Source organism: Helianthus annuus, chromosome 12 (genome assembly GCF_002127325.2).
Source record: "Helianthus annuus cultivar XRQ/B chromosome 12, HanXRQr2.0-SUNRISE, whole genome shotgun sequence".
Lineage (NCBI taxonomy): Eukaryota > Viridiplantae > Streptophyta > Magnoliopsida > Asterales > Asteraceae > Helianthus > Helianthus annuus.
In genome coordinates this window covers 144,852,031-144,865,347 of record NC_035444.2, presented here as the reverse complement: position 1 = coordinate 144,865,347, position 13,317 = coordinate 144,852,031, and the positions used below count along the sequence as shown (strand labels likewise).

At 38.8% G+C, this 13,317-nt stretch overlaps 1 protein-coding gene across 1 annotated transcript; it reads left to right on the top strand.

The window, feature by feature from the left end:
- Nucleotides 1-8,617: 8,617 nt before the first annotated feature.
- On the top strand, nt 8,618-9,559 carry LOC110895602. The gene is made up of 2 exons (XM_022142921.2): nt 8,618-9,260; nt 9,516-9,559. The coding sequence occupies exon 1, from the start codon at nt 8,696-8,698 to the stop codon at nt 9,149-9,151; it is 456 nt and encodes a 151-aa protein (XP_021998613.1). The 5' UTR covers nt 8,618-8,695; the 3' UTR covers nt 9,152-9,260; nt 9,516-9,559.
- The last annotated feature ends 3,758 nt before the right edge of the window (nt 9,560-13,317 follow it).

The window sequence follows — 13,317 nt, the reverse complement described above, 5'->3', positions numbered from 1 at the left end:
GATATCATTTTTGGATCCACCAACGACGACCTGTGCAAAGAATTTGAAAAGGTGATGAAGAAAAAGTTCGAGATGAGCTCAATGGGGGAGATGAAGTTCTTCCTCGGGCTGCAGGTGGAACAAATGCCCGACGAAATCTTCATTCACCAAACGAAGTATGTGAAGGACGTGCTTGACAAGTTCGACATGACAGATTGCAGTCCTGCATCCACCCCCCTCGCGTAGAATCATGGAATTTGTCCAGACGAGAATGGAGTGAAGATGGATGAGACATTGTACCAATCTATCATTGGCTCTCTAATGTATCTCACGGCTTCCCATCCAGACATCATGTACCCGACGTGTCTCTGCGCCAGATATCGGTCAAATTCAAAGCAGTCACACCTGACCATAGTGAAACGCATTTTACGGTATTTGAAAGGCTGCCCAAGCATCGGCTTGTGGTATCCTCGATCGGGTGACTTTACTTTATCTAGTTTTGCTGATTCTGACTTTGGGAGCTGCAAGCAAAACGCAAAGTCCACCACTGCTGGGTGTCAGTTCTTCGGAACTCGACTTGTCACCTGGCAGTGTAAGAAACAAACCGCAGTAGCGCTCTCTACTTGCGAGGCTGAATACGTTTCAGCCTCCAGCTGTTGCTCGCAAATCCTTTGGATCCAACAGCAGATGCGCGACTTCCGTTTGCAGTTCTTAGACACTCCTATCTACGTGGACAATGAAGCAGCTATTAACATCACAAAAAATCCGGTTCACCACTCAAAAACTAAACATATTGAGATCCGTCACCACTTTATCCGTGATTGTCACGAGAAAAAGTTAATTCGGATTGAACACTTGTACACCGATGATCAGAAAGCGGATTTCTATACTAAACCATTTGATAAAAAGAGATTTTATTATCTTTTGAGGTTAAACGGGATGAAGAATCTGCAATCTGGAAGGGTTATTGAATGTGAAGCCGAGTTGGGCAGCGATCTGACATGAACTTTTGTCGTGTTGTCAATTTTTGTTTGTACAATTTATTTTCTGCTTTTCGATAAAAACAAAAACACAAAAATATGTTTTAGTTTTAGGGGGAGAAATTCGCAGAAAAATATAAAAACATGATAAAATTCAAAAATCCAAAAACATTAAAAAATTCAAAAAGAGTTGTGTAGAATAGGGGAAATGATAGTACATCAGCTAGACGGACACAGTACGCTGAACAATTGTAATGTATAAAAAGCAATTAAGCAGTCTCGTTAAAGATGTGCCGGTAGGTTTTCACAAAATTAGTAGATCAGTTTGGGATATAAACATAAAATTCACTTGCGTCTACGTGAGGAACACCTCCAGAATATATGGGTAACCCCTGAAATCCTGTTTGAAGGGTCCCGTATTCTGAGATACTAGGTCTTTATGCTCAGTGATATCTGGGGTATTATCCCGGGACTTCTGCTGTATGGAAGTACTGACCTAGTCCCCGGATAATACTTTCTGCAAAAAGCTTTGAAATATAAGCTCGCCCTCAGCATGCTGATGAAACAATAAAATTGATAGTCGCTGCTGTTGAAAACAAAAGATCCTCTAAAGGGGACACACCTTAAAGTCGAAGCCGTCATCTCTCTGCGTATACGGAAGTATCGACCTGAGCTCTCACGGCCCTCGCACCTACCCCTGAACAGATATCAGCTGTGGTATACTCACCTGTAAGATTGAATACTAGGATCTGGATACGGGAGTATATACTGAGGTGGGACACATGTAGATGTTTAAGACCTAAAACACTAATTCTGTATCCCGAACAGGTTGAAAGTTTTGTAAGAATTTAAAAGGATCAGTATATCGGCAATCTACGCGAATTGTTTATTGCTTAAAATGAAATAACAGCTTAACGGTGCTAGTGTCTAGTCGGCAGTTGATATGATCCCCTAACACACTCACAAAAATATTGTGTGTACAGTTTTCAGTTTTATCTAGTTTAAAATCCAAAAGGATTTCAGTTTCTCATTTATTTTCGACAACTGACGTTGGGAATCGGAAGATCAAAGCTTAGTGCAGATCATGTCAGTGTTTGATGAGGGCTGGGTAAGCTGGAGATGCAAAAACAATGATTGGTACAGTGTTGGACAATTGAAAAGTGTTTGTAAGTTCAAAACGTTCAAAAGTTCATTCAGTTGAACTATTTTTCAGAATAAATTGACAGCGTACTTCATAATTCGGTCAACCAAGGTCATTAACTTGGACTTGGTAGGCCAAGCAGTTGACCAAGGTCATTGACTTGGACTTGGTTAACTGGGTGTGACGGTGTTTAATCAGAAAAATGTCAAAAAGTAATTTTTTTTTGAAAAAAACCACCTGATTTCGCTCATGTGTCACCTAAACAATGATTTCGCTTTTAAGGACACTTAAAACAGGTTTCGCTCATAGCTGTATCATGTGGTTTCGCTTATAGCTTCAATTGGGATTTCACTTATGTGTCATTGGTCATAAGAGCGAAACCATACCTAGTATATAAGTGATAAGGTTCCGCTCATATGACATTTTCACCCTTTCGCTCATAACGTCTTCTTCTCCGGCGAACTTGAAGCGAAACCCTAAAACCTTTGATTACAGGCGAAGTGCTGCCCAAATTTTTACAGATCTTGTTATTATCAAAGTGTACAATCATGGGCAAGGTTGATTATACTTTACTTTGACCTGAATCACCTGTATTTTGAACTGTCGGCACATGCTGTTGAACGAAACATAGTTTTAGGCCTTTAACAGTTAAATCTGAACTTAAAATTGAACTTGTGTTGTTGTCTGAGTGTGTAGATCATGATAGTATGTATTGATTGTTTCAAATCTGTTGTTTGTTGATGTTTGTCGATGTCCGGGTGTTACAGTCTTAGATCTAAAGGGTTTAATAGATCAAAAGTGAAATTAAAACATACCCCAAATGTCGGAATTAACATGTTAACAGATTAGTAGATTCAATTTGGGATTTGATGAGTTTTTGAATGTTTGATAGTGATTTCGCTCAAACTGTCATGTTCAATGGTTCCGCTCATCTGTACATCATGTGTTTCCGCTTATGTGTACTTCAGTGGTTCCGCTCATAAGAGCACCCTGTAATTTCGCTTATTAGTACATAATGTGATTCCGCTTATTGTGCACACATATGGTTCCGCTTTTATGCACATCAGTGGTTTCGCTCCTAAGGCATTTGTGATTTCGCTCATTGTGCTTAGTGTGCTGTCACTTGTAACAATTTTAATGTTTGAAAATTTTTCTAAGTAATTCTGATTCAGTGTATGTGATTGTGATTTGCAGGGATCTAGTGTTGTTTTTGATCCTCTTCATAACAGTTGTTGTGATTTGGATATTCAGAAAAACCCAGAGTTGGCAAAGTTCAGTGGTATATTGGATTTCATGAGTCGTATTCCCATCCAGAAAGCGCTTACTGATCAAAAACCACTGTACAAATCTCACATAGAACGCTTCTGGAAGAATGCCAGCTATGATGATCAGAACAAAGTAATTTCTTCAATTGTTGAGGTTCATGGCAAGATGGAAAAGATTCTAGTCACTAAAGCGCTTATACGTGAAGTTATTAACTTTCCGGACGAAGCAGATTCACCAACAAGATTTCTGGAACGTATGGTGAAAGAGTTCATGCTAAGAATGGGTTATCAAAGAGCTTTAAATGCTGGGAACTATCTGAAGTCGAAGTTTCAGAAACCATACAAGTTCCTGATTCACTGTGTATTGATGTCTTTGAGCCATACGAAAGGAGGTTATGATGCAATGAGAGATTATCAAATGAATATGGTTACGGCGTTAGTGTTGAACAAAAAGTACGATTTCTCATACATTGTTTTCCATTACATGGCTGAGAATATCAAGACAGATAGCAAAAGTTGGATGTATCCGAGGTTCGTTCAGATGATAATTGATCACGCTTATCCTGAGATTGACAGAAACATAAAAGATGACTTGTTGATACAATCACACATGAGCAATGATACACTTAAACAGCTTGTCAGATACCATCCGAATCACCCAGAACCGACATTTGTTGTAGAATTCTTTGGTTTTATCAAAGATGCAAACTATGTTGACCCAGATCCAGTTGATCATCAGAACTGGAGAAATGAAGCTGAAATGAAAGAAGCAGCGTATGCTGAAGAGTTGAAAGTTCTTGAAGATTTCAAAAACACAAAGAATGAATGGTATGTGAAAGAAACAGGGAGAAGACGTAGAAAGGCCACTCCTATTGTTAAAAAGGTTGAGGGATCTTCTTCACAACCAAAGAAGAAGCAAAAGAAAGCTGCTAAAACGTCTTTGATCGATGAACCTGAAGAAGATGAAACAGTGGTAGCTGCGGAAGAAGATCCATTTAATGTTGATGAACAGTTGTTGTTTGATACTGAAGTCTTAGAGACAGGGCCAACTGTGGAAGCTGAAGTTGAGCATGTTGTGACTGTTGAAGCTCAGAAAGGGAAAGATAAAGTTGTTGATGATATTGAGGGAGATGATGTGGATAAAGATACTACAAGCTCCTCGAGCTCTTCAGATGAAGAAATAGATGAAACTGAACGTTTACGAAGAGTTCAGGAAGAAATAGAACAAGAAAAATTGTTGAGAAAGAGAAAGAGACAGGAAAAGGACGATGATGCTACTTACGTTCCTTCACCAGAACATGTCTCTGAATCACAATCTCCTCCAGGTGGTAGAAAGAAGGCTGGAGCTAGAAAGAAAGTAGTTTCTCCAAAGATTCGCAAAGTCACACCAAAGATATCAAAACCGAAGATTGTGCTAAAGAAGAAACAAATCAAGGAAACCAATAAACCACCTACACCACCACATGAACCAATACCACCACAATCACCAATCCAATCACCACCCCGACAACCTACTCCACCACAACAATCTTCACCACCTAAACAACCAACACCACCAAGACAACCATCACCACTACATCATTCACCACCACCACCACCACAACAAACCCTTAACACATCACAAGAAATTTTCCAAACACCTCCACTCACCCAAGGTCAACTGACACCTGGTTCTGCGGGATTCAGAAACTTTCCAAATGTTCCTTCGAATTTGAATGTGAGCCTTGATGATGTAGGAGATTTTGATTTTGCCAATACTTCACAAGTAAAGAATGTTGAAAAGAAGGTTGATGAAGTGATAGCTGAGAACAAGAAGCTAGCCGCTGAAAATAAGAAAGTTGCAGATCGTGAAAAAATTCTTGAAATGCGTGTAAAGAAGTTGGAGATTGATAATAAAGAGTTGGTGAAAAAGATTGATTCTGATCAGTCAGAGATAGATATCTTGAAGGTGAGAATTGCTGAGCTTGAGGAAGAAAAGGCTCGACGAGATGAGCAAAATGAATACTTCAAGTTGAAGAACAAAGAATTTGAAGCAGCTAAAGCGTTAAGAGATCATGAGTTCTATATGCTGAATAAAGTAGTTGAAAGCATGCTCGGAACGTCTGTAGAGCAAAAGTTTGAAGAGCTGCAAGTTGAAGAGCTCAGAGCAGAACGTCAAGCTAAAATAGATGAGCAAATGAAAGAAAAGGGTAAAGGCGTTGAAGGAAGTTCAGCAGTGACTGAAAGATCGATTGTTCCTTCAATGGTTGTTGAAAATCCCGAGCCTATCTCTGCTGTTTCTGGTCTGTTTGAGGATTATACTCCTATGGATGAGTTGATTGGAGATAGTGATAAAGATGATGAAGAGGAGGATGAAGAGGAAGATGTCAAAGATGAGAAAGTATACTCTGCGAGCAGTCATGGTTCAGGTAAAGACGATGATGACGATGATGCTCAGGGTGGTACAGGTTTGAAGGTTACTGAAGCTTCTACTGAACAGAATGTTGATAATTTGATGAACGATTATGTGAACGAAGAATCAGGGGGAGCTGATAGACAGGGGGAGTCAGGTGATGCAGAGAATGTTCAACAAGCTCAGAAGCTGATTCTGAGATTGGATACTTATCGTGAAGAAGGAGAGCATTTCCATACTTACACGTTGGAAGCAATTAAGGAAATGACTCGCTTGGTGAATCCTGATTTTAAATTCGATTTTGAAGAAGAAATGAATGCCGAGTTTGAAGAAGAGTTGAAGGCCTTTGACATAAATCAGCAGTCTGAGTATGAGTATCTATATGTTGAAGAGGCTGATTTGTATGATAGAGTTGAAGTGGAAGACTGGACAGATGATGAAAGCGTTAATGAAGATACCTCACAGTTGCCAACGTTGATGGAATTCTTTACTGAGGAGAATCGTGATGAGCTGCGAAGAAAAGTTGCTGAAATTTTGAAAGATAAAAACTTTGATGGCACTCAAAAAGATATGGCAAAGGAAGAACGAAAGAAATGGTTCAAAGTTAGTCACGAGAGGAAGTTTAAAAGACCTTTGAAGTATTATCAACGTGATCGAAGCGTATCTCTCGGGGACATTATTAGCTGGGGTTTTCTGCCTCAAGTTAATGCGTATGCGATTAGGAGGGAATGCGGAGTCCAGTACTTTGAAAAGTTACATGATATCATGTCACTTCCATGGTGGGATGTGGACGAATTGTCAAAGGTTAGAACTTTGGGATATAATGTCAGAAAGAACGACATTGCTATGTGGGGTTTGATAAAATTCGAGGCTTTGAGAGATTTCAAGCACTGGAAGCCACATTATCCGAAAAGAGTTACAAGAAGAGATCCAGTGACAGGTGTTGAAGAGACGATTCTGAATGTGAAAAAGCCGAAAACGATGAAGACTATACCAGTGCCTCCAATGGAACAAGAGTTCTACAAAGGCTTCATGGGCTGGGTTTATAGTTGCATTACTACTGAAGCAGTGATTACTTACAGAGTAGGTGGAGAATTGAGAGAGATTCATGTTTATGATCCTATGTGGCTGGTGAATTGCTCTGCAAAGGATATCGAATGTCTTTTCATCAACAAAATTCACTATCAGCAAGAGGACAGAGAGCAGGCCATACAATTTCAGCGAGTTGCAACCCTTTGCTTTCAGAAAAGTATCAACTCTAAAAGTAAATGGAAGTCTTCATGGTGGTCGCTCGAGGAGAAAATGAAAAGGAAAGCTACTCGTGAACGTCAAAAGCTTGATGAGAACAGAGGTAAATGGATGCATATTCAAGCTGAAGAAGATAAAGCAAGAAAGAAACAGAACGACATGATAAGGAATGCACTTAGGAGGAAGCCTAAGCAACACGAAGAAAAGTTCAAGTCGTTGTGAAGACCCGAAGACCAAGACTGAAGACTGCGGTTGTATCCAAGGGGGAGTTTGTTAGTGCAATATCTGTCTATCGCCTCCGTCAATCTATTCCGTAGCAGAAACAAGAAGATTCTAAGTGTTTAGGTTACAACTAGTTAGAAAAGCAAGGTGGCAAACTTGTAAATAATGAGATTTCTCATTATATCACTTGTGCCTATAAATAGCTCATTTAGTTGTAAAGGTGAAGACTTTTGGAAGACTTGGAGCTCATTTGGAGAATTAGAGATCTAGTTGTAGAGAGAGAAAGTCTCTCTAAGTGATTCACGGCATTGTACACGACGTCATATTAATCGAATCACGTTTTCTTGTACGTTATTGTGTGTTCGATCACATACGTTCACGGATTCCGCACGTTGAACGTACGTTACGCAATCGAACGGTGTCGAAACCGATCCTACAGAGTTTGTTGGTGCACGAATGTCTAAAGCCTGCGTCTTAGTCTTAGTTAATCAATGTATAGGATCTAGATGGGTTAATTATGTATTGTATAGGGGTTAATATGTAAATTTGGGATTGTAATGTTGAGGTTCCGCTTTTATGGACATGTGTCATATGAGCGAAACCCCAACTAGATGGTTTCGCTCATATGGACATGGTCACATAAGCGAAACCCTCACCCCTATAAATACCCAAGTTGTTTTCTCATTTTGCACGTTCATGTCTCCCGTGTAGCCGAACTGCTGCCCGTGTATTTTGTGAAGACTGAATGAGAAAACTGTTTGAAAGTGAATTCCTTCTGTTTCTACACCATTTCTGCTTTGATTCATGCCGATTTTGTATTTCCGCTGCATTTTCGGTAGTTGCTAGCTCGAATTGACTCAAACGACTGTCAAATACGGTCCTAAAAAATAAAAAAGGTGGGTGACTTGTAATTTGGTGAATTGGCTAAAAAAATTCTACTATATTTCCTTCATCACACCCATAACCGCGGTGACGCCCTCCCCACTTAATGCCCTTAACCACTACCACTATGGCATAGTGGATGATGTGTGCATAGGCGCGAACCCAAAATACAATCTTCTATTATGGTGGAAGGGGCACATTACTCAGATGGTGGCAGGTAGTTGCGGGTTGGGTGGATACTTGTGACTTGTGAGTACACCCCCAAACCCAACAAGTGAGTTATTTTTCAAGTCTTACTAGTTACTACTATGGAGAAAAGTAGAAAAATCAACTATTGTTAGCGAAAGAGAAACTAAAGTAGTAGGTTGAATAAAAGACAATCTTGTCTCTAACCAACAGCATCATGCCACGTCATCACAAACATTGAAATGAGGGGTGGATATCGAACCAACAGCAACGTGCCACGTCATCACAAACATTGAAAGGGTGATATCGTTCGTAACTAACCAACGCTCATCTGATGAAAATCTTATTTGGCCACAAAATACCACTAACCAGTTGAGATCATCGTTTTCGCTCATCAACCATGTATTGCAGAAGCACAAATCTCCTCCTAAACCCCATCTCTCACCGCACCCCACAATGCCCCAAATCCCCACCACCTCCATCAATCCAATTCAACAGTCAAAGCCGGCGACAATTGCTATTATTACTAACAGCAACGACGGCCGTTACGGCAATGGAGACGCCGTCAATGGCAGCGGACATAGGGCTGTTTGGATTGAGGAAGAAGCTTAAGAAGGCCGAGGAGGAAGCGGAGGTGATCGTGAAGGAAGGGTTTGAAGCGGCGGAGAAGGGGGTTGAGGCGGCGGAGAAGGGGGTTGAGGCGGTGGAGAGAGAGGTTGAGGCGGCGGAGAAGGAGGTGAGTTTTGGGTTTGGTGGTGGTTTGACGCAGGCTGGTGTGGTGGTTGGGGCGGAGGCGGTTGGGGTTTTGGTTGCCACGTCGATTGTTAATGGAATATTAGGGCCGGAATCGAGTTGATGAAGTTTTGATTTCTGGTAATTAAGTTGTTGTTGTTGTTTAAGTTCAATCACTTATTTGAATTGCATTGTATGGTATGTATATCAGGTAAGAGTAATTATGTCTTAATAATGGGGGTGTTTGGGATTCCTTTTAACTTATGACTTATAACTTTTGAGAAGTCATAAGTGAGAAGTAACAATTTCTTACTTCTCAATTTCTCCTTCTCAAAGCCATTTGAAGGCATAGAAGTCCTTATTTGAGAGTGTTTGGAATTCCTTTTGATCATAAAAGTTCTTCTCAACAGGTGTTTGGGTTTCCTTTTCACTTCTCAGAACTCAATAAGTGAGAAGTTGGGGCAAAATAAGGAACCCCAAACACCGCCAATATGTCTTGAGTGGGTTATTTTTTTAGAACGGCTAACTTACACAATCACGCGTATAAATATGTGCTAATGTGGGACTAGAACCCTCGACCAGTGATGGAGGAACGTTTTACTGTACTCCTCTACAATCGCTTTGGTGTTTGGTGGGTTAGGAGTTTTTGATTTTATTAATTGTTTGGTATGTATGGCAAACATGGATTTAAACTTTGAAGCAATGAAATGCAAGTGGATAAAATGCAACACACAAAGTTACAGGCAATTAGACATCGCATTGTTAGTGTAGTGCTCTTGATTGATTCTTGCAAAAGAAATGATAATGATAAAAGGTTCTTGATCTTACTTTGTGTTGGTGTGGTCTTCATGAGATCAAGTTCGTAAGTACGAGCTGAGATTAAAAGATCATACTTGAATAATCTCCAAAGTCTTTTTCGTAAGTTGTATTGTATTTCATATTAAAGATGTCACACCCCTCACCCAGGACGGGGTTAAATGTGACTGATTGATATTTGATGCGGACTTAGCAATGGAAATTTAAAATTTCATGTAACTATTATATTGGTAACATTTACAATCGAGTTTCAAAAAAAAAAATGCTTAGAAATGAAGTAATCATCTTTATCGAAGATTCTTTTGAGCACATTATAAAACTTTAAAAATGTCCTCTTAACGATAACATGAGATACACGCTTAAAACACATGTTAGTGATTGCTGGGTGAGTTCTTAGCAGTTTTAACATAACACGGACAACAAAAATTTTAAACATGAATACGACTTGTTTAACTATTTTTTATTCAATGTCTATAAGACAGATATATATTCTATGCACCTAGAAAGAGAAATAATGGATCCTAACTTTTAAATTTTGATTATTTTTAAAAACGTAAAAAAATCACATGGTGTACTTTTCTGTTATCGTGTCTTAACAGGTTACCTACAGGTTACATATTGCCAGCCCTAAGTTAAATAAACAGACAACCTAGGAAAAACATTTATATATATATCTTGATCAAGTATGAGCTCAATGCATGGCAATTTATATAGCATTTGACATTGTCTATCTCTTTTACACCTAGGGTTAACTCTACAGAATTACCTCATCATTCAATTCATAATAAGCTCGATCTAATTCAACTCGGGCTATATGACACATATAAATTACTAAGCTCAAGATAATTGGCTCATTTGATCGTTCAAACAATATAAGTTTATAAGGAGTCAACTTGAATAAACAAGAATTTGATAATGCCCTTAACTTGTATTAGAAAAATGAGCTAATACCGCGAACCATAAACTAACTCGAGTTGATTATGAGATGAATACAAACCGAGGTGCGTAGAGGTGTAAACGAGCTGAGCCAACACCAGCTCAAGCTTGGGCTCGAAGTCAAACGAGGCACACCGGCTTGGCTTGTAGCCCAGCTCATAAAAAACTTAAGCCGGCTCGGCTCGGCTTGTAGCCTTCCCAGCTCATAAAACACTTAAGCCACCTCGTGGCTTACGAAGCTAGGTTGTCTGTATTGTATTTAATATTTAATATTTAATATCTAATGTTTAACTAAAAACAAAACTAATTTAGCCGTTAGGTCAAAAAGCTTAACCAAGAGCTAACTAACAAGTGAGCAATGAGCCAAGCTTATCTTGGCTTGAGGTCGGCTCATTTACAAATTAAGTCAATTTCAAGTAACCTTTTTTAAGCGAGCTGCAAGCTTTTTACCAGCCTTGTAGTGCCATCTCAAATTAGATACGGTTACTCGAGCCTAACTCGACTCATTACTCAAATATCGAAATCTTGTAATTAGTGTCTATTTATCTTTATCAGATAATAAGTAAAAAAAATATTTTTAGCAAAGACAAAACCTTTAAACACATGATGTTGAAAGGGGGAGATCTTAAATTCAAGTCCCACATACAACGACAACGACGACAAGGACTAGAAGAAATTGGTCGTAAAAAAATACTTGGTTGCGTGTTGAGCCCAAACTTGTTTGCAATTGGCCCAAAATGATTAATAATATAGTAAAGTACAGTTTCAGTCCCTGAGGTTTACACCCGCTTTCAGGTTTAGTCCCTATTTTGAAAAAATCAACACTCCAGTCCCTGACATATTCAATTGCTCATAGTTAAAACCTTTGACCGTACCGTCGTTAGTTGACTGTTAAGTCTTTTAACTCCAGGGAGGGCATAATGGTAAATTCACTAAAGTTAGAAATTTATACTACTAATACATCCCCTCAAACTTCTTTTGTAAGCTACAATACACTCCCCCATCTCCCCCAAACACTCCGGCGACTCCACAGCTCCGGCGAGCTTCCTCCGAACTTCCTCCGATCGTCTTTAAAACGAGGCAATACGCGATCATTTTTTTCACCCATGTACGTCGTGGGTAAGATTTGAATGAAATTTGCGTTTTCAAGTCTGTATATGTTTGATTTCAATTGTTCCAGTTGTATGAAACCTGAAATTTGGGTTGTTTATGTTTGATTCCAGTTGGGTTCAGGGTGCAGGTGACTAAGACGTATGTCAGGATCCAGTATCGGGTCCTGATGAGGAATGGCAGGGGGTTCCGGGTGGAACTTTGTTTCCAACATCGGGGTAGATGTGTTGTTGCACCTCTGTAAATAGATGATGCATATATAATATATTAACTTTTGTGGAGGTTTTGGGTTGGGTTGATCAAATTTTGGAATTGAATGATGATCACCTAACTAGTAGGTTATGTAGAACAGTTTAAAATTGTTATTTTGTTTGGATAACTGATCATGTTTTGTTTTGGAACTCTCTTAATGGTCACTGAATGATGAAATATAATGCTTATTTAAACTGTATCAGTTTGAGATCACTAGATATTAGTTTGAGATGTATTAGTTGAAGTTTGCAGCATATTAGTTAATATTAGGATCAAAGGATATTAGTTGAAATCACTGGATGTTTGTTTATGTTTTATGTGCTTAGGATCAGATGATATCAGTTGAATCAGTGGATGTTTGTTTATGTTTTATGTGCTTAGGATCAGATGATATTATGTGCAACATATCAGTTGAAATTTGCAGCATATTTATGTTTTATGTGCTTAAGATCAAATGATATTAGTTGAAGTTTGCACATAAGTAGATGATTTGAAAGGTGTTTAGGATAAATGACATTGCTGGACATAAGGTAATGGTATCAAATGACATTGTTTGTTTGCTGCACATAAGTAGATGGATCAGTTGCTGCACATAAGAATTGTTGGTTTGCTGCACATTGAGTTTTGAACTGTACATAAGGCTTTGAACAAGAAATGCACAATTAGACTTACTTATAAGTTAAACAGCTGCTGCATATTAAGTTTTCTAATTGTATGCACAATTGAACTTGGTTATAAGTTGAACAGGCATGATAACATGGAGCATACATCTTGGCTGGGATAACATGAACTGTTTGACTAGATAAAGTCAAACCTAGTTCACTTTGATTACACGCATTCCAATTTTGGTTAAATTTGTTGATCTCTTGTTGTTGTTGTTGTGTTAGTACCTTGATTTAGTTGATTAATTTGCTGGTTAAATGTGAGTTGTTGCTAGATTAAGAAAAACATTTGAAAATGAAGGGGAATTAAGAAACCAACCTACAGGGACTGAATTTGTAAGTAAAGTTTTGTGGGTATTTTAGTCTTTTCACAGAAATATAAACGGTCAATTAGTGCCAGACCCTTAAATGCTTAATTATGAGCAATTGAATACGTCAGGGACTAGAGTGTTGATTTTTTTTTAAAATAAGAACTGAACTTGCGAGCAGGTGTAAACCCACGGACTGAAAGTGT

What these genes read in the sequence shown, in the direction of transcription:
- LOC110895602 (XM_022142921.2), top strand. Translation starts at nt 8,696, where the DNA reads ATGTATTGCAGAAGCACAAATCTCCTCCTAAACCCCATCTCTCACCGC.